The sequence below is a fragment of the Pleurodeles waltl genome, chromosome 10 (assembly GCF_031143425.1).
Source record: "Pleurodeles waltl isolate 20211129_DDA chromosome 10, aPleWal1.hap1.20221129, whole genome shotgun sequence".
NCBI classification, from domain to species: domain Eukaryota; kingdom Metazoa; phylum Chordata; class Amphibia; order Caudata; family Salamandridae; genus Pleurodeles; species Pleurodeles waltl.
Genome location: NC_090449.1, coordinates 445,261,252 through 445,288,560, shown reverse-complemented (window position 1 = coordinate 445,288,560; position 27,309 = coordinate 445,261,252). Strand labels below are relative to the sequence as shown.

At 44.3% G+C, this 27,309-nt stretch overlaps 1 protein-coding gene across 1 annotated transcript in view; it reads left to right on the top strand.

Annotated features, from left to right (window-relative positions):
* Positions 1-27,309, top strand: part of GTF3C1 (general transcription factor IIIC subunit 1) — a 1,928,973-nt gene that overhangs the window by 355,423 nt on the left and 1,546,241 nt on the right. The window contains exon 9 of the mRNA XM_069210709.1: positions 17,102-17,438. Within this exon, the coding sequence (XP_069066810.1) occupies positions 17,102-17,438 (337 nt within the window). The remainder of the gene's footprint in view (positions 1-17,101; positions 17,439-27,309) is intronic.

Genomic DNA, 27,309 nt, shown 5'->3' with positions numbered 1-27,309 from the left:
CTGGGATGCATGAATGGCCTTTGTAGATAGGCATACTTTGCTTGCTGGACAGGCTTGGTTGTCAGGAACGTATGTACTTTTGACAACTCATTCATACTCAGATGGCTTTCTATGATGTTGTAGTCTTCTGATTTCACACTTAATTTGTTATTCTTCTTTTTGAAGGGTATTCCCAGTGTGAGTAGTGGGATTATTTTCTTTAGTCTCCGCAAAACATTTGCTGTGTTAATTTCCATGGGAAATTTACATCTGGTCCTAGTCCATCCGATCTGCAAAGAAGAACTTGAATTTTATGTATAAGTGGATGACTCCCAAGTTAAGGAGCCTGATTCTTCACATTTCGTCACCAAACTCCTCTCAAGCATTATAATGATGGTACACTCATTAATGTAGTTAATATGAATGAGGGGAAAATAGGTGATAATTCTGGAGGACTGAAGTATCTTTACTCCTGTCTATTCTTCCATTCGGTCTGTCTTATTAGGAATCATTTATGAGTTCTCAGATACAGAAAGAAAAACCTAGAGGGTTGCTTTGGCATGTGCCCATGTTTTTAGGCCCTTGTGTCACAAAAGTGGTGAAACACTGCTGTTTACAGCTTTGACAGCGACTACAGAGTGCTCCCCTTTCTCCCCAGAGAGACTCTCACTAATTGTAGAGGCCTTGGGTCTAAATTGGATTACGGGAATGCCCTTTTAGTTGACCATTCTGATTGTGTTACGTAGCTTCAGAAACTTCAGAATGATGCTTTTGGGCTTTCTTTTGGTATATACAAGTGCAAGAGTTTTTCATGTAAAGCCAACTTGATTCTTGTTGTCAGTCAGTGCTTAACTCAAAAATCTTGATTTTTGATCAACAAATACCATCATGGTGGTATTCCAGATAATCTGACACAAACTTTCAAGGTACTGTCTAAATGGCTGTCCCTTCTTTAGGTGTCTTTGCTGGGGTTTTGTGGAATCAATTGCAGCTGTTGTGGCCATCAGAGAATATAGTTAAAAAGACAAAAACTTTGCCACTGACTTGGATGTCATTTTAGAGAAATGATCTCTATCCGAGGAAAGTACTAAATTGCTGTGTTATTGCTATCTCCTGGACAACCTCTGCCCCTGCAGTAACATTTTCTGTTGCATGCTTACATACTGTTTTATTTGTGGAATATTTGAAACCATGAATAAGTCAAAAAACAGGCCTACCTCGGAGCTTGCACTCCCCTCCTATGTGCAGCCCCACCATACTAAAGCCAGAGCCATGTGTGAGACCCTCACTGTTTTAGAATTTCACTTTAGACTAAACCCCTTCTTTGTCTGGTCATAAGGAGACCACCCTCTGAAATTCAAAATGCTGGCTATAACCAGATGAGCTGAAGCAGCCCAGCACCACCCAGGCTGACATGATTGAGATCCTCTCTGCCCATCAATCCCCGTTCCCTCACAAAAGGAATGCTACCACATTCTCAGTGGGTTCCCTACTAACCCGATGAGAGCCCATTTCCGTGGCACCAGGATGTCCCAGGACAACAGTCACCTGCTCACTGACCAAAGAGCACCCCTTATTCCTAATACTCTTCCTGTATTCTTCTCAATGCTCACTCCTTGGAAGCAGACAGCAGCGGTCATTATTTTACATGTCTTATGCAGAGTGGGTTGCAGCTGCTTAACTTAAGATCGCCGTCTTTAAGTATGATTTCCTTTTCATGCACCTTATTGGCATTTATGAACAAAGGTGTATCACATTTAAATTTGCTCCAGACTGTGGTTTCTAGATTACTCAAAACCAAGGCCTGAAGAGCTTAACATGGCTACCAGGAGGCACTAGTAGTGGTGTCTTTATCTTCTCAACGCAGGGGTCTGGTCACCATTTTATCCCTCCAAATGTACCCATGTAATGAGCCAAGGCCGTTAATGACAACCTCTGTCTAAACCTTAGCACCGCATTCCTCACCGTCCAAGGCCTGAAATTCATACACCCTCCAAATACTACAAGTCCCTGAAAGTAACTGCTCGGTGCCTAGGAGCACACCTTACAAATTTGGGCTGTTCAATGTCACCCCCATGGTCCTTGGACCTCCCATTGGTCAATGGTAAAAAAACAAAAAACAAATTTCAACTGCCAATCCTTGTAAATGCAAGTGCTTGCATTTGCACTACATTCACAAGGCACTCAGAGAAAATGTCCCAACTGTCCAATATAAGGATGTTAAAAGTTACCGAGAAGTACCATAATCATGTGGATTGCCTTTGAGGTCCTGAACTTCAGACGTCTAGCAGTATTCTTTTTGCTTTACTACAAAGCGGGTGGTTCCTTTTCCTTCACAGCTCTTGAGATGACTCTGATTAGCTCCTTTATCGTTTTTTTTATTTATTAAATTCAGATTTTGTTAATTGCAATGTAGAGAGTACTATATAATTGTTTAAAAGCCAGGTTAAAAAAAGTGGGGTGGAATTGGGAGGAAAACCAATGTCAAGACTCTAAGAAGTCAGTTCATGCAAAGAATTAAGGCTGTTGCCTACAATTTAGTTAAGTGCTTTTCTGAAACTTGAGACATTTTCTCCAAGGAGGCTTATAAGCTAAAGTTGTTGAGCTAGTATTCTTTTTAATGCTGTTATGTTAATTTTTCACTTCTTCAAAACTGTTCTGTTCGCCATTTGAAATCCGCACAGCAGTATATTTGACACTTGGCTTTAGATGAGTACAGTAATTCAGGATTAGTTTCCATTTTTTTTCTCTCCTAGTGGGCTTGGAGCCTGCCCATTGCTTATGGGTTGGCTTTATTGTCACTTATTTGGTTGCTTCTTATTCTTTAGTTTACGAAGGCTGTACTTTCTCTTTGTCCCTTTCCTGAAGCATGGGTTGTCCTTCTACTGCTCACTTTTCTGGCACAACTTTTTTTTTTTTCTTTTTTGAGAGTGTATGTGTTCCATCTGTCACCCTTGTGTACTGCTCGTCAGACCTCTGTTGAGCTCGTGTTGCTCTTTCTCTAGCCCTCCCTCCATGGTTCAGTCGCCTCTGTGCTTCTCTTTCCCATCCCGTGTGTTGCTTTCTCATCCATGTGCTTTGCCCTTCAACAGGCCCAGGTTCCGCTCTGCAGCCTGTGTGCTTCTCTATCCTATTCCCCAGGCTCTTTGCTTCTCTCTCCCGCCCATGTTGCCCCCTAGCCCCCACCCCCCAACTCACCCACCTCCATATAGCTTTCCTTTGCAACTCCCTTTATCTGTTCTGGAGGGGAGGTACTAGTGTCCCAACCCATTGCATGTCTACATTTTGATGTTTCTTTGGTGTCATGTCATTGCATGCTGAATAAATATTATACTAAGCTAGCCAATGGAAACATCTGAATAATAGAATTTGTATGGAATTCATATCTACAATAAGGTACACAAACTGGAAATTAGTTTTGGATTTCTGTTGTTTTTGGTTTTTCGTGCATAGCTAGCATGATAGTTTGATTCAACATCACCTAGTCCAGTACTTTTAGCACAACCAGTAATTCCAGTACCAGAACTGAAATACACCTCTTCCCTTCTTAAACCCAGTAGGCCCACGTTTAAAAAAATATATATTTTGGTGTTCTGACCTTTTGACATGATTAAGTGGTTTGCCCTACTTAAAATGACGCTTGCAGTGGTTTGGGAGCCACACCCTGTGCCTAATTTCCCCCTGCACAAGGCTGAGGTTTTGGAGCTAGGCCCTGTGCCCAACCCACAGCGTGGCATTGGGCACTAGCGGAATGGGGGAGGGTGTATATGGGCTGGCATCACCGAGGCCTGTCATCTGAACCCTCCATCCCATTTGGCCTCCCCAAGACCTCCCCCGTTCAAACTCCAGGTCACACCCAGCATGGCAGTACCTCACCTTCAATAACTTCATTGGAATTGGGAGTCGTGAACTCCCGGCTGTATTTTTATTTTAATAAAAACAAAATTCAGTCAGCAAAACATCTACGTAGTAACCCCATATAAATTTACATGGTATGTACATTTTCAAGATGCCGAGCCCTAACGAAGTCTACTAATACATCAAAAACTCCTGACACTGTCTAAATCAGTTCCAGCGCATTCAAAATATCAAATACCAATGACTGCGGATGAGATCATGACTGTCTTGTGAGCCACACTTTCCCCAACCCTCTGGCTTTAAGGCCCCTGGGTAGTATCTCCATATAGGATTGGATTGCTCCATCCCCTCCTCCAAACACTTCCAGTTGCATGTTAACCAATAGCCCTTCTGCCCGCCAGGATACCTACCTCGGGCACCCCCTCCAGACTCTCGTGCCACTCCTCCACTGCAGACAGGGGATGATGCTTGACCATGCAAGCACAGCATGTGGAAGTTTTTTGGCCTGCCAGCCAAATTCAGAAACCACTAAACAGCTGTCGTAGACCCAGAGGGACCAAGTAATTCCCTCAAGATGCGTTATACTGACATCTGGTTAAAGGGAAACTCGCGGGTTCATAGAGGCCAAAACCAGTCTCAGCAACGTGAAGCGGAGCCCTTCTCTTCCCAAAAAGGACATACGAAACCTTCTTGGGCCACATGTGACGCAACGCCAGTCTTCTCATAACACTTTTCAGCACGGTGAACATACGAATGGCCGATGACCCACACCTCTGTGACCCTAGGTTCTCCTCCGTGACCTGGGAACCTCTGTAGAAGACAAGACAGAAGGACGGTGTACACAACCAGTATTTTATAGCATATGCAACCTCACAAACCTCTTGTAGCAGTCTGAGGACCACCTACCAATTTTTCGAACCGTCCACTTAACAAACCCAATGCCACCGCAGCTGTTGCCGCCCGATCCTGAATGAATGAGTCCCAAAACCAGATGCGTCAAAGCCTGCTGTCCCCAGACTGCGCTTGAGAACCTGCATAAACTGATATCTAGTCAGCGGCGAGCTGTCAGCATGCAGCAAGACAGTACCCCACGACCCAGTAGGGTTCAAGGCTAAGAAACCCTCTACATTAGAAACAGGACAGCACATTTTGCCCTGGGCCCTACACAGTAATACATGGTTACCCTTTCCTTCTTGGTCCATTTTGGAATGAGAAATATTGATCATCAGAGACCCAGACCCCGCCAGCCAGTGAAGGTCCCCCTTCTGCACCACCTTTGTTATATTTTTTTTGTTACTGGCCACCAGTTCACCCAAACTGAAGGGCCCATAGAAGGCTAACGTAAATGCCACCCAAAACAGGGCGATTTCCCATGGGGATGTAAGGATCTGATCAAGGACCCCCAAGACGGCACATAGCCTTCTTAAGCCAATGGGTCACTGTAGGAGGCTGACATGGCTTGTATTGGGTACCAGAGGTACTTACACCTTTTGCCAGGTCCAGTTATCCTTTATTAGTGTAGAAGAGGTGTTTCTAGCAGCTTAGGCTGATAGAAGGTAGCTATGGCAAAGCAGCTTAGGCTGAACTAGGAGACATGTAAAGCTCCTACTATACCACTGGTGTCATATGCACAATATCATAAGAAAACACAATACACAGATATACTAAAAATAAAGATACTTTATTTTTATGACAACATGCCAAAAGTATCCCAGTGAGTACCCTCAGTATGAGGATGAGAAATATACACAAGATATATGTACACAAACCTAAATTATGCAAATAATAGCAAAAGGAAGTAATGCAAGCAATGTAAAGTTACAGTAGATTGCAATAGGAGCACATAGGTATAGGGGCAACACAAACCATATACTCCAAAAGTGGAATGCGAACCATGAATGGACCCCAAACCTATGTGAGCTTATAGAGGGTCGCTGGGACTGTAAGAAAACAGTGAGGGTTAGAAAAATAGCCCATCCCAAGACCCTGAAAGGTAGGTGTAAAGTGCACATACTACCCCCAGAGAGCACAGAAGTCGTGATAGGGGGATTCTGCAAGGAGAACAACCACCAGCAAAGCAACTACAGGGGATTTCCGGACCCGAGTACCTGTAAGACAAGGGGACCAAGGGCAAGAGTCGCGACAGTGTCGAGAGTGGCCAGGAGCCCAAGAAATGCCAGCTGAGGGTGCAAGGAAGCTGCCACCTGTTTGAAGAAGCTTGGTGTTCTGCAAGAACGAAGAGGACTATGAAATACCCCTTTGGAGGATGAATGTCCCACGTCGTGAAGAAGCTTGCAGAGGTGTTCCCAAGCAGAAAGACCGCAAACAAGCCTTGCTAGCTGCAAGGGTCGCGGTTAGGGTTTTTGGATGCTGCTGTGGCCCAGGAGGGACCAGGATGTCGCCACTTGGATGAGGAGACAGAGGGGGCACCCAGCAACGTAGGGAACCCTCACAGAACCAGGCAGCACCCGCAGAAGTACCTGAACAGGCACTTAGAAGAAAAGTGAACCTGGAGTCCACCCGAAGTCACAAAAGGGAGTCCCACGACGCCGGAGGACAACTCAGAAGGTTGTGCACTGCAGGTTAGAGTGTCAGGGACCCAGGATTGGCTGTGCACAAAGGAAATCCTGGAAGAGTGCACAGGAGCCGGAGTAGCTGCAAATCCCGCAGTACCCAGCAATGCAGTCTAGCGTGGGGAGAAAAGGACTTACCTCCACCAAACGTGGACTAAAGAGTCACTGGACTTTGGGAGTCACTTGGACAGAGTTGCTGAGTTCCAGGGACCATGCTCGTCGTGCTGAGAGGGGACCCAGAGGACCGGTGATGCAGTCTTTTGTTGCCTGCGGTTGCAGGGGGAAGATTCCGTCGACCCACAGGAGATTTTTTCAGAACTCCTGGTGCAGAGAGGAGGCAGGCTACCCCCAGAGCATGCACCACCTGGAAACAGTTGAGAAAGCCAGCAGGATGAAGCGATACAAGGTTGCTAGTAGTCGCCTTGCTACTTTGTTGCGGTTTTGCAGGCGTCCTGAGCAGTCATCGGTCGATACTTTGGCAGAAGGTGAAAAGGGAGATGCAGAGGAACTCTGGTGAGCTCTTGCATTCGTTATCTGGTGAGATCCCCAAAGCAGAGACCCTAATCAGCCAGAAAAGGAGGTTTGGCTACCTAGGAAGGAGGATTGGCTACCAAGAGAGGTAAGAGCCTATCAGAAGGAGCCTCTGACGTCCCCTGCTGGCACTGGCCACTCAGAGCAGTCTAGTGTGCCACAAACACCTCTGTTTCCAAGATGGCAGAGGTCTGGGACACACTGGAGGAGCTCTGGGCACCTTCCCTGGGAGGTGCGGGTCAGGGGAGTGGTCACTCCCCTTTCCTTTGTCCAGTTTTGCGCCAGAGCAGGGCTGGGGATCCCTGAACCAGTGTAGACTGGCTTATACTGAGATGGGCACCATCTGTGCCCATCAAAGCGTTTCCAGAGGCTGGGGGAGGCTACTCCTCCCCAGCCTTCACACCTATTTCCAAAGGGAGAGGGTGTTACACCCTTTCTCAGAGGAAGTCCTTTGTCCTGCCTTCCTGGGCCAGGGCTGCCTGGACCCCAGGAGGGCAGAAACCTGTCTGAGGGGTTGGCAGCAGCAGCAGCTGCAGTGAGACCCCGGAAAGGCAGTTTGGCAGTACCCAGGTTCTATACTAGAGACCCGGGGGATCATGGAATTGTCCCCCCAATGCCAGAATGGCATTGGGGTGACATTTCCATGATCTTAGACATGTTACATGGCCATGTTCCGAGTTACCATTGTGACGCTGTACACTGTACATAGGTAGTGACCTATGTACAGTGCACGGAAACGGTGTCACTGCACTCAGAAAGTCTGGGGAATTTGCCCTGAACGATGTGGGGGCACCTTGGCTAGTGCCAGGGTGCCCACACACTAAGTAACTTTGCACCCAACCTTGACCAGGTGAAGGTTAGACATATAGGTGACCTATAAGTTACTTAAGTGCAGTGGTAAATTGCTTTGAAATAACGTGGACGTTATTTCACTCAGGCTGCTCTGGCAGTCCTGTGTAAGAATTGTCAGAGCTCCCTATGGATGGCAAAAGAAACGCTGCAGCCCATAGGGATCTCCTGGAACCCCAATATCCTGGGTACCTCAGTACCATATACTAGGGAATTATATGGGTGTACCAGTATGCCAATGTGAATTGGTAAATTTAGTCACTAGCCTGTTAGTGACAAATTTTGAAAGCAGAGAGAGCATAAACACTGAGGTTCTGGTTAGCAGAGCCTCGGCGAGACAGTTAGGCATCACACAGGGAGCACATACAGGGCACATACTTATGAGCACTGGGGCCCTGCCTGGCAGGGTCCCAGTGACACAGACTAAAACAACATATATACAGTGAAATATGGGGGTAACATGCCAGGCAAGATGGTGCTTTCCTATAAAGTCACCTTGGAGTTCCATGACCCTTTAACCCCTTAGCTGCTGCCCCACCCGCTCCCCAGTGCTGACCCTTTTTTAGGCCTGAAATGTTGTAATCTATCTGTGGGCTTTTAACCAAACCTCACTTGTTCCTGGGCTCTCCTTTCAGAAAGGCTTTATCTTTGTCCCTCCTTGCAGCAGTTTTGTTACTGGCTTGGCCATCCACCCTGTTACATGAAATAATTGCACTTTTGCATGATACGTTTGACTGCGAGCAAACATTTTTTTTCCTTTTGTGTGTCTCCTTCACCCTCACACTCATGGTGGCCGAGGCGCTTTGAATTTACTTGCTTATGTCAGCTGTTTTACTTTTCTTTTTCAGTTTTTGTGGCAAGAAAAGCCCAGTTAGGAATTTACAACACTAATAGCTCTAACTCGAGCAAACACGAGACCCCGGCATTGCAAATGCTTGTTGGCTTTTTGCTGTAGTTTGTGCTTAGGCCCCCATAACTGTTTGTCCACATAAGCTATCAACACCAAATGTGCGTCCTTTTTTCTCCAACATTTTGGCAATTTTAAAGGTACCCAGAGTTTGTGGGTTTCCCTGGAACAGACCAAAAAAGCCAAAATACAGCAATTTATATATTTTTTTTAATGGGGAAAGAGTGCTGCAGAAGAAAGCATCAGTTTGTTCCCTGTAAATGGCACCAACAGGGTTTGCGGTGCTAAAATCACGATCTTCCCAGCTTTCAGGGACAGGCAGACTTAAATCAGAAAAACAACTTTTTCAACACAGTTTTGGCATTTTACTGGGACATGCCCCATTTTTACTAGTTTTTGTGCTTTCTGCCTTCTTCCAGTTAGTGACAGAAATGGGTGTGAAACCAATGGTGGATCCATTTCTGAAAAGGAGACAAAATTCTGAATTCAGTAAGGAGTCATTTGTGTAGATCCTTCAAGATTTTCCTTCAGAAAGTAACAGTTGATATGAAAAATTTCTGTCTATGGTTTCTTTTGTAACTTTTTACAACTATGGTACTGGGATGTGGAATTCCTGACGCTCGGGACATATTGTTTGGGGTCAAGGGCTACAAGTATTCATGTTTATTTTGCCATTGGGACAAGTAGGCCCAACCCCCTGCATCACAAACCCTTTGCCTGCTAGTTTACAGAGAAGGGAACTGTCTGCAGTTGAGGTAATGTGTGTCCATATGTTAATGCTGTTCGAACTTGTATTTATAGATCAGTAATTAAAAGCTTTCATTATTAGGGTGAGCGCTGTAAATAAACATTTTAACGTCGCAAAAAAAAAGGTGTACACACGTGTAAACGTTTAACAATATGAGGCTAAGTATAATGCTCCCAGAATGCTCTCAGATTAGATGCAGATATTTGAAGAAGCTTGTAAACAAGAGTGATGATTCTTTGCTTTCATAATAAAATGTTCAGAAAAAAAATGCCAGTAGGAAATGAAACGTTTTGCTGCTGTGAAATTTTAGGTGCTATTTCTTTAAGGTGTCATTTAGTAAAATGTGTTGATGCATACTAGTATTTCCAAAAACTATTCCTAATGGAAAATCAGTATAACCATTTTCAGCAAGATTAAGGGAAGCATGAAAATAAGCACTGGTAATGCCAACTGATCTGACATTTTTTGAGAGTCTTTTGGTTTCGTCAATGCGTGCCTTGTTTGGACATGGCTTTTGTAACACTTAATTGTTGTGGGAGCTGCCAGGCCCTCACCATTGTAACAAGCACTGACAAAAAGAAAAAAAAAGTTTTTGGTCTAAAAAAGTACACATTGCTACCAGTGGGGTAAGAAAGGCTCCACAGCCCACCTCCTGGAGGCACCCTCAACACAGCACCTGCCCTGAGTGAGTCTTGCGGGGGGCCTCCATATTCTTTGCAGGGGGCAACCCCTCCAGTTTTGTTATGCAACTGATTGCCACAGTAGTTCCTGGCACCGAGCAAAACTACTTTGTGTGCTAATATGCTCCTTGTTGAAGAGCAAAATGCGATCACTCACAGTAAAGCCAGCTGATAGAGAGGGAAATAGAAGTTTAATAAAAACAATATGTCTTTGTTAACGCCTGACCTAATTAGGGACCCAATTCTTAAAGAAAGTCACAAAAGTGCACCCCATGGTATATGTCTTTGAATTAGTGGCTTTTAGGAATTCACAAGAACTTAAAGAAGTATACCAGGAAAACGTACTCCTAGGAAATATTTGTGAACTGTATTTTAGCACGAGCAAACATGCAGGTGTAGATTTGCTCATCTGAAAATCTGTTGAGCGTTTACAAGTTCACTTTCCCTCCAACCACTTTTTTCCCAACCCTGGAAGAACTTCTACTTCTGCCATTGTCAGGAGTAAGTTCCAACCTTTCTCATTATGGGAAAAGATTAGAGAAGAGCTGGTGAAAATCCTTAAAACATGCAAGTTAGTATTTTTGCAAACTAAAAGGCATTCCAGCCCCGGAACTATTGCTTACTGCTTCCTCCAGCCCCAGTACATAGATCTGCGGAAGGGTGGCAAAATAAGGAAATTTCTATAGTAGGGATTGAGTTTGCAAGCATTCAAGCCCTTCTATAGTAGTAGCCCTGGCATAAACAGAGAGGCTGTTATCAGAGCTCTTACATAATGAGAATGCTGCCATAATTTGTTGCTGCACTACTTGGCACCAAAGGGATAAGTAGATGTTTTAATAGGACAAGTAGATTTAAGAAGCAACCTGTTCCTTGGAGAGGTAGATATTTTATTAAATTCCACACCCCTGTGTGGTATACTTTTGAATGCAATATACGGTTACGTCTGCTGGACCATTTTGGTTGCGGGGATCTTGTAGGTTCATCAAGAGCCCAAGGTACCCAGAGCCGATAAATGAGCTGCACCTTGCAATGGGTTCATTATATACCGGGTATACAGCAATTAATTTAGTAAAATATAAAGAGTGAAAAATAGATATCAAGGAAACCTATGTATTTCTGAAATGTACACAAGGTAGGGAGTTTAGAAGTAGTGGTTATTTGCACATCTCTGATTTTGAGGGTCCCCATACTAGCAGGTGAATTACAGGGCATTTCTCAAAATGAGTTCTTTCTTACAGTCTTACATTTGGAAGGCAAAAATGTAGAGAAATACAGACAATTGGCAATAACACTTGTTCTTCTATTCTGTGTTCCCCAAGGCTCCTTATAAAAATGGTACCTCACTTGTGTGAATAGACCTAGTGCCCGCAACAGGAAATGCCCCAAAACGCAACATGGCCACATCACATTTTTCCATTTAAAACTCATGTGTTTTTTGCAAAGTGCCTAGCTGTGGATTTTGGGCTGTAGCTCCGCTAGCACCTAAGGAAACGTAGAAAACCTGTACTTTCTGAAGGCTACATATCTAGGAAAATCCAGGATTGGGGGTGACTTGTGGGGCTCACACTAAGTTCTGTCACCGAGAATCATTTGCAAACCTCAGAATTTAGCCAAAAAAACACCTTTTCCTCACATTTCGGTGCTGCATAGTTCTGGAATCTGAGGGGAGCCTCAAACTTACTTCCACCCAGTATTCCCCCAAGTCTCTTGATAACAGTGGTACCTCACTTGTATGGGTAGGTGTAGTACCTGTAACACGAAATGCCCAAAACGTACTGTGGCAATAATGATCACTGAGGTGAGTGTACTAATTAGTCCTGGGATCTGGAGCCATTTAGGGAAACCGACCAAAGGCAGACATTAAAAAAAAAAAAAAACACCCATGGAAATCCACAGAGGTGTGGCTTTTGTGAATTCCCCCAATTTTTCTTTTTTTTTTTTTTAAACCCAGAATACCCTGCAAAGACGAAACGTTGAATAAAAACTGTATTTTTCCTTGCATTTCTGTGACGTAAACTAAAGGAACATGCATGGATCCACAAACATCTTACCACCTAGTGTTCCTCAACTAGTCCTGGTAAAAACGCTATCCACTGGTGTGCCTGGGCCTAGTGCCTGTGACAGGAATGGATCACACAGCGGTCAGTGGTAGTCCTTGCATGACGGCTACTGTTGACCCTGGAGCGATCCATTACTGATGTGGGCAGTAGGCTCAGGCACACAATCGAGGTTCTTTTTTTATCAGGACAAGTGGGGAAACACTGGGTGGTAGGAATTTCTGGATCCCCTGCACATTCCATTGTGACATAAAAACAAGGAAAATTTGTTTTTAATCAATGTTTCACCTTTGCAGGGTATTCTGGGTAAAAATACTTTGTGGAATCCACACACACCACAGCTACGTGGACTGCCCCAGGTGTCTTGTTTTCATGAATGTCTGCATTTGGTAGGTTTACCTATATGGCTGCGGAGCCCAGGACCAAAGACACAGATGATCGTCTTACAAAACTAGGCTGTTTTGTGATAGGTAATTTTGATGTCTCCACATTATGTTTTGGGCACTTCCCTGTCAGTCACTTGCCCACCCACGAAAGTGAGGTGATGTTTTTCTCTGGAGACATGGAGGAATTCTGGGTGGTAGACAATTTGTGGCTGCCTGCAGATTCTATGACTTTCCCTCTCAGAAATACAAGAAAAATGTGTTTTGAAGCAGAGTTTGTGATTTCAACATGATTCTGGGCGAAGGGAAACTGGTGAGAGCAACGCAAGTCCTGCACCCTTGGACTCCCCTGGTACCAGTATGTTGTTAATCCACCACTCACACTGACTAATATTTAGCACCTCCAGAAATGATAGTTTCAAAGCATGAATGCTTATCAAGGTATCTGAGTATTAAAACCAAGCCTTCTGAAGGAGAGCCATAAAGCCACTTCACGACACCAACTGCTTTATGGTCCATTCACACGCCATTCACGCACAACATCCAACACTTTCATACTGCCGGCCACATGCCTAATTCAACCAAGCACAGCACTCACATCAACTTACCACTGTCAGGCAAGGTCCTATCACATTCATACGCCACAGAACACAATAAGTTTGACTACATTTTACCACCTGTCAAGTAACCGCCTCCTTCCTGAACATTACCAAAGGCATGCGTAAGGAACCTTTACTAATGACTCCCATAACAGCCACCTGAGTATCAGGAAGGCTTATTTTTTAGGCGCCCTTAGCGCACTCACTGTGCTAAATCCAACTCCTTCCGTTTGTGGATGGAAACTGTGAATGTCCGAAAAACGCCATTGTGAGGCCTATTCATCGAAGTGAGTGAGCATATCTACCATTAAAACGAAGGCGGACATGCTGAGGAATTTTTGCGAAGTTTCCTGAAGAGAACAACATAAACTATGAAGAAGGGTAGTGTTGGGCCCACAGGGTAGTCTGTGAGGACGTAGCATATGTCCCAGTTACAATTATGTGCAGTTCTGTCACTGTAATGCACTTATCATACAGCAAATTAAATATCTACTAAGTTCTGATGGAGGAATAACATGGCAAGCAGGTCAACACTGACCCATATGTGCCATTGTCCTTCAGTGCAAGCGTGGCACCAATGTGTTTGAATCCATAGGTGTCGATTATGTCCGTCTGTACTACATTTACTATCTGCCTTATAACTGTGCAATAACCTCGGGAAAGCACCCCTACCATAAGCTTTTGTTACCCGTTCATGTCTCTGTCCTCATCAGAGTAAGGGCTAATCCTGTATAATTGCCAATTGAAACTATACTAATGGAAGCTCAAGAAAACATGTCTTTTATGTGCCATCAGTGCACTTGCTGTGCTAAATCCAACTCCTTCCAGTTTGTGGATGCAAGTTGGGGGTCTCTGAGTATTCCTTGTGAGGCCTATTCCTCGAACTGAGCAAGCATATCTACCAATGAAACTAAGGCAGACATGATGGTGAATACTACGAAAGGTCTCTAAAGTAAAAAGTCAAACAAATATCCTGTGTAACTCATTCATCAACACTTCTTCTTTTGCTTTGAAAGTGAAGCTACAAATTGAGTTTGCATACTTTCAAACAAGTGGAAATGTTGGTGAATATGCCCCACAGGGCATTTGTTTGACTTATTACACTTACTCTAGTACTTGTTGGCAATCATGGTGGTCCTTGTGTAGCATACATAAGTAACCTAACTAGCACTTCAAAATTCAGTCACACCTTTAACATTTTGTCACTCTGGGTACTCTGACACAATGTGGCATATCTTCTGTCCACTAGCATGTCCAGTGTGGGGACTATAATGCAGGTTAATCAGACAGAACACCTACCACATTCTGACGACGGATAAAGGTGTCGAGCAGCCCAAAAGGAAGTCCATGAATTCCTGAAGTAGATGAAGTAAAATTCTGTGGCTGCTTGCCTAACAAAGCAGTGGCCCATGGAAGTTCAGTATCTATACACAGCCACTGAAAGGTTAACCGAACGGCAGCTCAATCTCCATCGATTTCTCAGGAATTTGTTTTAGTATGATACAATGTAAAGCAAGTAGGGACACAGAGGCCTTGCTGAGATGGGCACTGGGGGACAGCAATAATGACTCTTCTGCTGCTTTCCATGCTTCAAGCACACTTTACAGCGACGGCCGGGAGGATCCTTTTTGGATGTTTTAGGAATGCGATCAGCAAAGTATCGCTCCTGCAGCCTTGCCACATCCTCCCGAACATATGAAGTGGAGGCTGCTGCTTCTCTGACAGCAGTGAGGCTTTCAATTGCAGGCAACTGGAAGTCAAGGAAAGACGTGAGTCTTCCTGTGGTTGTCTGAGGGTAAACAACATACGCATTGTATGTTGCCATCTGGATCGGTGGGTAAAGAGTTTTTTGTACGAAGTGCAAGTTTTACGACACTCATTGTATGGGTGAGGAGCCTGGTCGTTCTTGTCCACTCCACCCATGTACTTATTGTAATCAAATATACAGGTGGGCTTGTGGACTTCAGCCATCTGACCCCAATCCGGAGGTCAACATCCAAAAAGAGATGGAAGTAGTTAACTGTCAAAAAGTTGGCCGTATTGACTTTACATCCAGCGTCACCAGTAAAAGGTGGAATTTGGGGCTGAACTAAATCGGAGGCCTGCCAAGGGGGAGCACACTCTGTGCTTGTTGCCGCACACACCTGCTCTATGGGTTGGTCTAAGCTGCTGTTGTCCTGCTGCACAGACACAACTGTTCTTATTGTCTCCCTCTGAATCACTGGAAGAGGTGTAGGCGGATGGGACTCCGCCGACTGAAAAATCACTCCCAGATTCTGCCCCATTGTCCTCTCCTTCAGATGCTGTCTCAGTATCTCCTGTCTGTCTCTGAGCTGTCCACCATGACCAGAGTTACGGCTTCAGCAGCAGTCATCCAACGAGACACCATCTCTGTTACTGGCTAAACTGTCCCTCTAAAGCACTAGCCTATGCAGAAACCATATATGGTCACAAAATTGCTTGTGTGTGTGTGAGATATGTTCAACAGTTAATATCAGTCACCTTCCCTTTGCTGCTTCTTTGAATCAGCAGATTCTCCTAAGGCACTGACAAAAACAAAAAAAGACCCACTATTACTTCACCTTACCACATACCCATCATCACAGCCTTTAGCGCTGGTGGTACCCAGTGCGGTAATCATTTTTGGTGCTCCCCCTCCCATGACCACCTCCTCGAATTCCCTCACTACTACCCATCAAAAGTGCCCCTCATCTCTCCATAGCCCCCATCGCACCTACATTTAATTTGTTTTAAAGTGCAGGTAATGCCTGGCTTTACTAATTCACTCAGCTAAATACATATCTGTCCTTTGCAGGTGGCATATAAACCATCTGCACTACTTTATGGTGTCAAAACTGCCACTAGAAAAATGTCAGATCTTTCTATATAGAGGTAATTTATTGCAGCACTCGGGAAAACACGTTGCCTTGTGCTGCGCTGATGTCACAGATGGGCGGGAGGTGACCCTAAAGCTCTTCCACTACTCCCAAGGGGATTAAAAAAAAAAAAAAAACTCTCCCTGGCGTTGGCCAGTGATTGTGGCCCACTCCAGGGGAGGGTGTTTGTGTGTGTGTGTGTCGGCCATTGCCTTTGTTCCTCTATACGGCCATGCAGCTCCTCTGTGACTTGAAATCTCCTACTAATGTGCACCATGGTGTACTTTATTCTGTATGTAACGACACAGAGTGCTTGTGCAGGGCCATTATGATGTCTAACAGAACTTTCAGAAGAGAATAAACAAGAATCACATGAAGGAGACTATAATCACTAAATACAATCTTATTGTGCAATTTCCTTTCAACAAAATTCTCAGCAGTATCAAACTTCATTAACCTACATGCTCATTGTCACAGCAACTATTAGTTTAATTTGAGCACTTTCTCTTCAAATTATTGATGAGTTGTAATTGTTAGTATGCAACATGTTAGGGGAGATCACAGATAATGAAGGGTGGTAATCATTCAAGTAAAGAAGGGACAGGTTTCTTAGTCTCTTTTCACTGGTAAAGATGGTGATTAAATATTTTAAGATGCTTCTTTACTGCTGTACAATTTAGACGGGGAAACTGTTGCAGTTCTTTTTATTTTTTTTGTCACATTGCTTTGGTATTTCCCAAATTATTCCTTTACACCATCTCATCCACTTATTACATATTAGATTTTGTGATCCAAATGGTTTACTATTTTAGTTCCCTCTGTTTATTTAATGTGAATTTATAATGTTATTTTTGGCTTTCCACCTTTGATATTTTATTAGGTCTTCTTATAAGTAATGTGCTTGTTTTTTTGTAAAGCTTGCTTACATTCAGTGTCAAGCTTGCGCTAAAAAAATTACAACAAAATACATTTTTGATAAGGTATCGTTGTGATGCTTTAATCTATACCTACAAAATTGATTAGAGAAGTATGCACTTAACAGCCTTGTTTTTCCTTAACAGGGATTTATGGAAGACGAAGGTCGTCAACGGACAACAAAATATGTTTCTCAAGTTTATGTGGAAAAGAGTGACTTGAGTCTGCAGTTTGAAAAGGAGAAGGCAAGAAGTGAACAATTGTCAACTCTTACATGTCCTTCAGAAGACTTTATGTTTCTTGATAAATCCTTTTCAATTGAAGATCCACTTTCTGTTGAAAACTGCTTAAACCTCTCAGAGTCCGATATCGAAGATGAAATGACTAATGCAAGCAAAAACCTTGAAACGCCTAAAGACAACTGCACGTCTGAGCAAAAAACAGATGGTATTGAACATGTGCATGAGCCAGCAGTAACAAAAGGTAATAACATTGAATTTTTAAAGTACACTAATGAAAGGAGTTAGAAAACATTTTGTATGAAGTTGCTAATTTATGGCAGTGTGTAGATATTAACCAGAGAAGCTTCCCGGACTTAACATAACTCCTCTTTTTCAGGCATACTCTCCATCTCTGTAAATCTGGTGCCATCAAAACGTATGACAACCTTCATGAAGCTGTATTACAACTCTGACCAATTTACCCTTCCTTACCGGATTTGTGCAATAAAATGTAACACTTTATTTGAGGTATTGACCACAACTGCTTCCTGCATCTGTACCAAAGTAATGTCTGTCCCATAAACATGTTCTTAGCCTGCGTTGATGCAGATACACGTTTTGCATACTCCTGCCATCTAGTGTTGGGCACAAACATTTGAAAATTTTTCTCGAAAGAAGTTTTGAGACAACATCTCCTTTGGGACTTTTGATGCCGGTCATTGAGAGTTCTACACAAGCGACTGAACAAGACTTCACCGGACTAGTGACCGCGTAGAACTCGACTTTGACCTCAAAGCAACTTTCTTGATCTGGTAGTTTTGAGAATGACTGGTGGTTGCTATGGAGAATACTCCTTCCATTTCTGCCCTGAATGTAGTTCGATTTTTTTCTGGTTTGACCTGCATTGGTCCTATAACCTGTGCTTGTCTCCAGAGCCTCAGAAGTTGACAAGCTCGTCGTGTTAGGCTTTCAAGTGCTAGAAGACCTGCCATTACTGACCTGAGCAGTGCTGAGCACATCCCAAGATACCGCATCAAGGCCAGTCCAAGACGATGGAACCGTTCATACCTTCGGAATTCACTGGCACTGAAGAGGACCCTGGGCCTTCATGTATCTATCTGGTAAGTAAAGAACAAAGCTCAGGGGTTCTGTCCTCCAACACTTCAGAGGAGGAAGAATTTCCCTTGTTCCAGAGCACAAGGCTAGAACAAAACCCACTCTTAGAACATCCATTCCTTTGCGCACATCTGAGAATCAGCACTCCACCTCTTTTCCCCATATACACATTAAAACCCATTCCCACCCTGTTGAATCAACCTCAGAAACGCCCTCACATTAATGCTGATTACTGCTGTTGAGAAAGTGAGTCCTGAGGTGAGCCACAAGAGGCACTGACCTTTGGGCCTGGCTCCAAGACCTCTTGACCACAAGAGACTTACTCAGCTCAAGGAAAGTATGCTGCCATGGGCATCAAGCAGCTGCATAGATCTACACTCCGCCCTGAGCTTCTGGGAAGACATTGTGAGTCGAAATTGACTTATGAAGCCCTGTCAGAGACCCACCCTGAAAAAATCTCGGAAACTAGTCTTGATGCAGAAATTGGACTCGAAGATGGCCCCTTTCACCTGTACTCTTCCTGAGGTGCTCGATATCAGATAGTGAAAGATTTTCATTCAGCCATGCACAGGGAAAATCTTAGCTCAGCCACCTCGGCAGGAACAGCCTCATATCTCACAAGCCCAAGAAAATGGGAAACCGATATTGGAGGTACTATAGTATTTTCTACTCCCTAGGAAGGTAAGAGGGAAGGCCATACCTCTGCCACTGCATCTCGCACACCTAGACCCGACACACCACCATACCTTCTAATCATCGCACACTACCACCTCCTTAGTCGGTCCTCTACTCTATTTGATCACATTGACTCAGACCAAGGGAGCCTTTAAGATCTTCACAGTTCGTTCCATGACCCTCTTGTATACAGGAATGGGGGTGACCCTTGGGAGAATTACCATGTTGATCACCAATATGATCCTGACTTAGAGCCCTACTCTGCCAAGGCCTCCTCCAGTTGACAGTACTGCCTAACATGCAGTCAAGCAGAGAGTGGAGAAGCACAAGAAGGTTAAGCGCTACGTGGTTGAGGAGGAGGAAGTTTGTGGTCAAAATTCTTTAGAATAGAGAGGTGTGTCCAGTACCTGGCCATGCAAAGAAGCATGGTGAAGTTCAGTACAGACAATCAAGGTCCCATTCAAAGTTAGGTGTCACCCACTGGGTCAAGAAGAAATACAAGGCAGGTCAGATGACCAAGTTTACATCAGGGGCATGTCCCTTCTGGCTCTGTGGTTGTGCACACTGCCAGAAAGAGAGTCTCAGCTCAGGCAATAGGCGATGCTCTTCCTCCAGATATGGAAAGCAAGAAAATTGTTATGGCAGAGAGGCATGTGGCATCGGGTCAGCCACAAAGTGAGGTAATATTAATTTTGTTGTACTGCTCTTGAGGCATGACTGCTATTACTGGGCGAAATCAAAAAATTGGCAAAGCCCCTCCCTGAAGCCTACAGGTAGTAGGAACTGGTTTCAAAAGCAGTTGTCATTCCAAACACTGACATTCGGTGTGCCCTAGACTTCTTTGACTCTGCATCCAAGGAGATCAACTCTAGCATCTTTCTCAGAAACCACAGCTTCCTAGGAGCCCCACGTTTTAAGCCAGTGGTACAATACCACCTCATCAGTGACCCTGTCAGATGACTATCATGTCAAAAGTCAGACACGAACACCTAGATTTGCCTTACGTAAACAGCAAGTGAGAGCAGTTTGTAAATCATTCACTCTAGCCAGAGGCAGGGATACCAACACCAGCAGTCATTTCAGGAGGCACATGAACCAGAGTACTTCACCAGAGGTAGCTTCCATAGGAACGACCAAGACAATGTTAGAGGTGACTCCAACAGGGGCACATCTACCTCCAGACATTGACTCACCCTTCATTGAACCCTGCCGTCAATAGCCTCACTTACTGTCTCTTGAATGTTTATCGTCATGCACAAACTGTTCAACCTTGCGCTGATTACTTAAACTTAAGTATTTATTCTCATGCCTCGTTATTCTTATGATTCAGATAAAATCTAAGCAAAAATAAACTCTCAATGATCTATCCTAAAGGGTAATGTGAAAATATATACTCCTTAAACTCAGTCCTTCAGTGCAGTTGATTTGAGGTTATCTCATCAGACTGAGGATGAATAAGAAAGGTTGTGTGCTATGGTGAGATATTACTACTTCTGTGCAACAGAATGATGGCTCCACGTCTATCTGTAAGTAGGTTGTTGATGTGGAGCTTAGTCTCCTATTAGGTGGAGCTTCTTTTACTGTCCCAAACCACCTGATCGCTGCCATTAAAATCCAGCAGGAGGTGTCCCAATAAATCTCCTGGAAACTACTCCTGTAATTGCTGCAGGACAAGATCCTCTGTGGTCAGCCTCCCAGTCGTGGGCATACCTTGACTGCTTTACTCCCACTTATTGGAAAACGGTTCTCTTAACTGTGTCTACATAGAAGACTGGGCTTTGAGGCCCTGGCAGTAGCTGGAGCAATTTCAGAAGGTGGCATTTCCTTCAATTACTATTAATGAAATTATGTGAATGCAAAAACACCCTACTACACTTAATAGATTTATTGAATAGTCCTCATGCTGCTACCTTTGCTAATGACTGTTCTGATTTCAATGCCCTGAAAATTTGCCCAGCAAAAACATATCAAACCATGTTTAAGCAAACAGATTGAAGCCCCTGTGCACCCTTAGCCTCCTGCACTGTGTTATTCTGGGTGCACAGGACAGTTGTATGATATTGAAGGGGAGATGGCAAAGGCAAATATACTGCAGAGCTTAGGTCCTGCCTTAGAAGGTGTCTGACTCCTACAATGATGCAGTCACCTCTAAGTCTCCAAAAGCGTTACAAAACTACCAGCAGGCATCATACTTGTTTGTTTGCGTTCAGAGGGCCTACAGACTGAGGTTGCCTTCTTTTAAGAGTGTCCCCAGTCACTTCAAGCATAAATCTGCACAGAACATTGGTACTTGTGGGAATTTGAAGGCTTCAGAGGGCCATGAAGTGAACTTTGTAGACACCCTTTCTTGTCCTGTCCTGATTCCGGGCACAGCCGCATTTTTAAATGTCAAAGCAGGCATGATGTATGATGTGACCATGAATGGTTTAACACTGCAGATATCAGCATATTAAAATTAGAAGAGTACTTAGGTTCTTATAGTATTTAATATTCTTAGTGTAGCCTATTCTTAGCACACCATATTTCAAGGTGGGAGAACTGAGACCCCTAACCAACCCTCTACGAACTATATACTAATATCTGAACTCAACTCTTTGGAAGGTGAAAATCTTTCCTGCCTAGTGCCTGTGGAGCTGGCCAGCATTCAGAAATAACTGGAAGGGTACTCTTTGCACTCTACAAAACATGAAAAAAGTAAATGGTCATATGACATCCTGCCACTGACCTAATGTGGCAGAGAGACTCTGCAGCTGCTTTACCTCTCTGCATATCCTGTTCCTCCTCCAACAAGCATTACCTGCTTCCCTCTGTTTGTTAGTACCTCATGTCCTCTCTTCTAGCATGTCATGTTCTGCCATCTTCTCAACAGTTCTAATTCTTACTGCTACCACCGGTTGTATTGTGCCATTTGTAATGTGCTTCATTTTCCAGATGAGGCTGAGAAACCTTGATTAGCAACTTTTTGGACTATATGGATGGAAGGTTATTTGATTTAGAATGTACTATGTAGGACATGTTTATCAAATTTGGAGTTTCAGAGACCTGCTCAAAGCTTGGTGCACCGTGAATTGCAGCACTTAAGCATGAAATGTTCGCAGAGAGTGAGAAAACAAACAGCTGTGTGATCTTGAGTCCTGTTTTAATTTCTTTATAATGTTAGAAAAAATATTTATTAAAGACTTGATCATGTCGCCTTTTGGTATTCAAGCAGGCATCAAATTCAGTAGCTCAGCTGATGGGATGGAGACAGAGATTTCACCATTACATGACTTCTTTAATATAAGTAGATATTTATCAAGCCAACTTTGGGCACAGTGGTCTGACATGAGGGTAGATATGGAGTTTTTGTGTTAGTGGTAGAGTTGTCCATTTCTTTGGATCACTTAATGAGCAATGTACATTACTTTAAATGTGATTTGTTTGGCCACTGGTAACCAGTGCAAGGAAATTTGATCAGACTTATTGTGGATTTGCATTAGGAGGTTCAGCTGTTGCCTTGCGGCCACATTTGATTCCTTGTAGTTTGTGTGGAACTAGTAATGGTGCTCAAAGATTTGTTCTGTGAGCATAGTCAAGATGGGATTGAAGAGTACTAATGCAATGGTAGCTTTGATCTTCTGTGGATGAGTACTGATGCAATGGTAGCTTTGACCTTAGTACTGGTGGAATGATACTTTGACCTTCTGTGGACAACCAAGGAGGATCTGGTGCCTGTGACTCCTTTGGACCTGGTGCCGATCCCGGACCTGCTACTGCCTGCGGTGCTGGCACCAAGGCCCCAGCCCAGTCAGCCTTAACCTGAATTTCACAGCCCGAATACAGATCAATCTCCTTTCTTGAATGCAGTGTTTGACTTTATCAGATGTACCTTGGTTACCCCGGGAGCTCCTCCCAGTCCTGTATGTCCAATGGGTTACACCTTCAGAGCTATTCTAATACCATACTAAACAGCCTCTGCTCAGTTACTTCCACTGTCAGCTTTCACTTTGCCTCCGATGGTGATGATCCACTGGTGCTGGCTCAGCACCACACCCGATGGTGCTTCCTCTTACTATCCTGTCAGGACCTTCACCTCACCTTTTAGTTTCTGACTGATCACTTGAGCACTGCAGTTCACTTCGACTCCATAGCTGATGCCGTCTGCTTTACAATTAACTCCTCCGGTCCACAGTATAAATTGCATTTATATAGTGCTTACTCCACACAGTTTCCAAAGGGAGGCTAGTACCTTCTAGAGGAAGGGTAGTACATTTTTGGGGACACTGGCCCCAATGAGGATCTGTGCCCAGACACAGATGACTGGAACATGCACGCTATCATGGGAACCCAGAGTTTGCTGGGTCTAAAGATGCTGATGGCTTTGACACCTCACCTGAATGGGAGCTACACTCTCCAATCAGATTATCTACCCCAGAGGACACTCGGTCCTTAGAAAGGTAACAGAAGTTTCCCTCCTCTAAAACAAAGACCAACCTTTTGACAGAGGTGCTACCCACTGCATCCCACTCTGCAGTACCTCTCTTGCCTTTCAACAAGGCCCTCCTTGATCCTATACTTACTGTAGGGTAGATACCCACATCCTTCACAGCTGTACATGGGGTAGTAATGAGAACATAGACCGGCATCAGGCAAACCAGCTTTTTTTTTGTCGTCACACAATTCACTGGAGAGCCTTGTAATCCAGGCATCCTGCTCATCCAAATTCTTCCAAGATACTTTCCCTACCACCTATTTGTAGAGAGTCCAAAAAAGGTCAACCTGTTCACCAAGAAGTAGTTGTTAGTGGGCAGTATGGCTCTGAAATCCTCCCTGTTTGGTCACTACACCCACGTCCACTTGAGACATGGGTCAGTTAGTACTACCCAGTTTGCTAGACAAGCTTCAACCACACTTCTCAGACTGCCCTGTCCTTTTTCTTATTTGTTCACTTTTTTTTGTGGGACTCCGCTGAAGACCGTTCCAGATGGCTGCCAACACTTCCTTGTTGAAGTGTTGGCAGCCAGTCATACATCAGCATGGGGCAGGAGGATCCACGGCAGATTCATGTCCCTAGATATCTATATGCTTTGCCTTTGAAAATCTCCAACGACTGAGTGGATTTACACCAAATCACAAAAAGTGTGCTTTCTGGACCAACAGCTAGCATTCTGCCAAATGTTGTGTTATTCCGTTCAGGGGTTTGGGCTTGTTCAAAATCCCTATGGGAAAATTAATGGGAAAAACGTGTTTTATGGGGGCTACTGTGACCTCTCCAGAACAATCTCTGTGGTGTTGATTATTTTTATTTTGTTTTTTTATTACTGATGTTATGTCCCACTATGGTTTACTCCGTAGTTTTCCTTCTGTATTTATATAGTCACTCTGTAGTGGTCTCCATTGCAACATGATCGCCACTCATTTATATGTATTGGGTTGGCATGCTATTGTGTACCTTTTTGGGGAAAATTTTTGAGATTGCCTTATTCTGTAAATCTATTATTTTTGGTTATTGTTATTCATTAATTTTCTTATTGTCTTTAGTCTGACACTCTCTGGTTTCTTTTACCTTTATTGCTGTGTGCATGGTACTGAATGCTTCATTATTTTTCACACTATTATCACTTTACAAGCTTCTTTTTCCTTTTAGAATATTTTTACTCCTTCCAGCTGGGGGTGTTTTAAACAACATTTGGAGTAATTCTGAAAACAAAGGAAAAAGTAATACTTTTGGTACACTACGGGCTGTGGTAGTCTAAAGGGCTAGGAATGGAGGAACATTTTTCAGATATAATGTAACAAAATTCTGGAGCACGAAGACCTTTACCTTCAGGACAGTTGAAAATTAACTGCTCCTAAGAAAAAGGCTTAAAATGTAATTTGAGAACTAACCCTCATGGAGCTTACTACCAAAGTCCATGTTGCTCGACTAGCGCTGGGATGCCCACAGGTCGCCATGTATCACCACATGCCTAATAAATCTCTATTTAAATCATAATAGTGGTGGGGAAACATTGGTAGTAAGTGGTTGCCGCCCACCACTTTTTTTTGCACTTTGAACAAGGACCTTTGAACATAACTTGTATTTCTCAACATTGGAGCAATGTTTTTGTGGTGTGATTGTGTTGCCATTAAGCATGACTCAGCAGTGTATGTTTGTATTTTTGAATGACCAAACCTTCAGTAGCTGAGGTGGGATGAATGAGAGGACAAAAACAGCAGTAAGCAATTTTCTTCACCCTCCAAAATTGAGCCGAAATCCCACCTCAAACAGATTTGATCCATAAAATGGACATTCTGCGTCGGTTAATTATTAGTTTAAGATGCAAGAAACACATTACACAGCTGTGCGCCTACAACCTCTCGGCCCAACAGCATAGAACATCTTCTGTCAAAGAGCCCCAGGAAGTAGCTCCAATGAAGAAGGCTGTACAGCCAGAGCTAAATACCTTCTTGTCCCTCCTGCAACAATTAGCCACAAACCAGAACGAAACCCATCCAAGTCCGATGGCTTGCCGTAAAGAAAAGACAGAGAATAGAAGGAAAAATCTAATAAAACAAGAACAAATGAAGCAACATAACCCCTCACAGCTATACTCAGCCATACGCCGTCCTGCGCCCACCCGGACCTCACCCCCCATCCATTAGAATCACCCGCATGACTCCCCCTCTCCACCCCAGCGGGCCTTACTACACCCGCCCCGATCAATCATTGCCAAGCAACCTCAGTACCTTCAGATATACAGGGCATGTAAGTTTGTTAAATTCAGCGGATAGAATCTGGATAAAGGGTCTCCACAGCTCAGCTATTTCATCTGCCCTCTGACTGGCACCTAAAGTTAGTTTCTCCATCGCCAGAATATACCAGAGCTTATAAAGCCAGGAGGTATAACTCGGAACCCCGTCCGTGCCCCACAATCCGAGAATCACCTGAAGTGCTGCATTGAGGGCGAGGGCAATCTGACGACCCTTCAAAGAGCGGAGGGGAAAGGTGAGAGGGTTAGATAAACCCAAAATGGTGTACGTCGGGAGCATTGGGATCTCCATGGAAAATACTCTATCAATTTCATCCAAAATGCAGTTCCAATATCTTGTCAGCTTCGGGCAGTGCCACAGCAGGTGAATGAGCGGGCCCGTATTTCCACAACCCCTCCAGAAGAGCCCGGACTTAGTGGAGTCCCAGTCTTGAATCATCACAGGGGTGTAGTACCAAGAAGTAGCTATCTTATAGGCAGTTTCAACCCCCGGATATGGTGAGCTGTGTGGTGCACCCTGAAATAGATTCCCTCCCACTCCTCCTCCGTCAATTCTCTCTCCATCTCCTTCTCACAGCAGTTCTGCCCCCTCATCTTGGCAAAGGGTATGGCCCTGAGGAGATGTGCATACATTTCTGATACCAACCGCTTATCTTACTTCCCTACAAGCCATTTCTCAAATGCAGTGAGCGTTCTAGCAACTAGGGGCTTAACTGTTTGCTGTAGCACCCAATGCCGGACCTGGTAATAAGCCAGTCTATCTGCTTCCGTTAAGCCATAGGTGTCCCGGAGCTGGTCAAAGGGAATAATACCATATTTGTCAAATAGGCTCCCCACCCTTCTGCACCCCCTCGCATGTAGACGCTGAAAGCCCTTTGAACTCAGGCCAGGAGCAAACTCTGGGTTCGCGCATATTGGTGTCATGGGGGAAGGGAAAGTTGTCAGCGACACCGCATCCCACACCCCAAAGGTCGCGCCCGTGATAGGAGAGGAGTAGAGCCCCGCCGCTCTGTGTCGATGTCGTAACCAGGGTTCCCTCCAGATATGGGACCAAACAACCGCCTGGTCCATAAAACACCAGTGCTTTTCCGTCAACGGTCAGCTCCACTCCACTAAAAAATGCAGCTGTGCCGCCTGATAATATTTTAACAGACAGAGCACCACCAACCCCACCTCCAACTTGGAGCGATATAGAATGTGACGGGATATCCGCGCGGGTCTCCAGTCCCAGATAAACTTCAAAATCGCCACCTGAAGCGCAGCTAGAGTGTTAGGTGGCAGAGTGAGAGGAAGCGTCTGGAACAGATAGAGTATACGCGGCAAGATGGTCATTTTAATTGCAGCAATCCCACCGAACCAAGATAGCTTATGCTTCCCCCATGTCTCTAAGTCCCTGAGTACCTTCCTGGAGAGGGCCACATAATTCCTTCGAGCTGTCTTTGCTGCTGTCTTCGCTAGAACAATGCCCAGATACGGGACATGTGATGACGCCCACATAAAGGGAAATGTAGAGCGTAGCTCTGCCTCGTGGTCTGGAGGAACCGACAGATTCAAGATCTGTGACTTCTGCGCATTCACTCTGAACCCAGAGACCGCGCCAAATGCATCGAA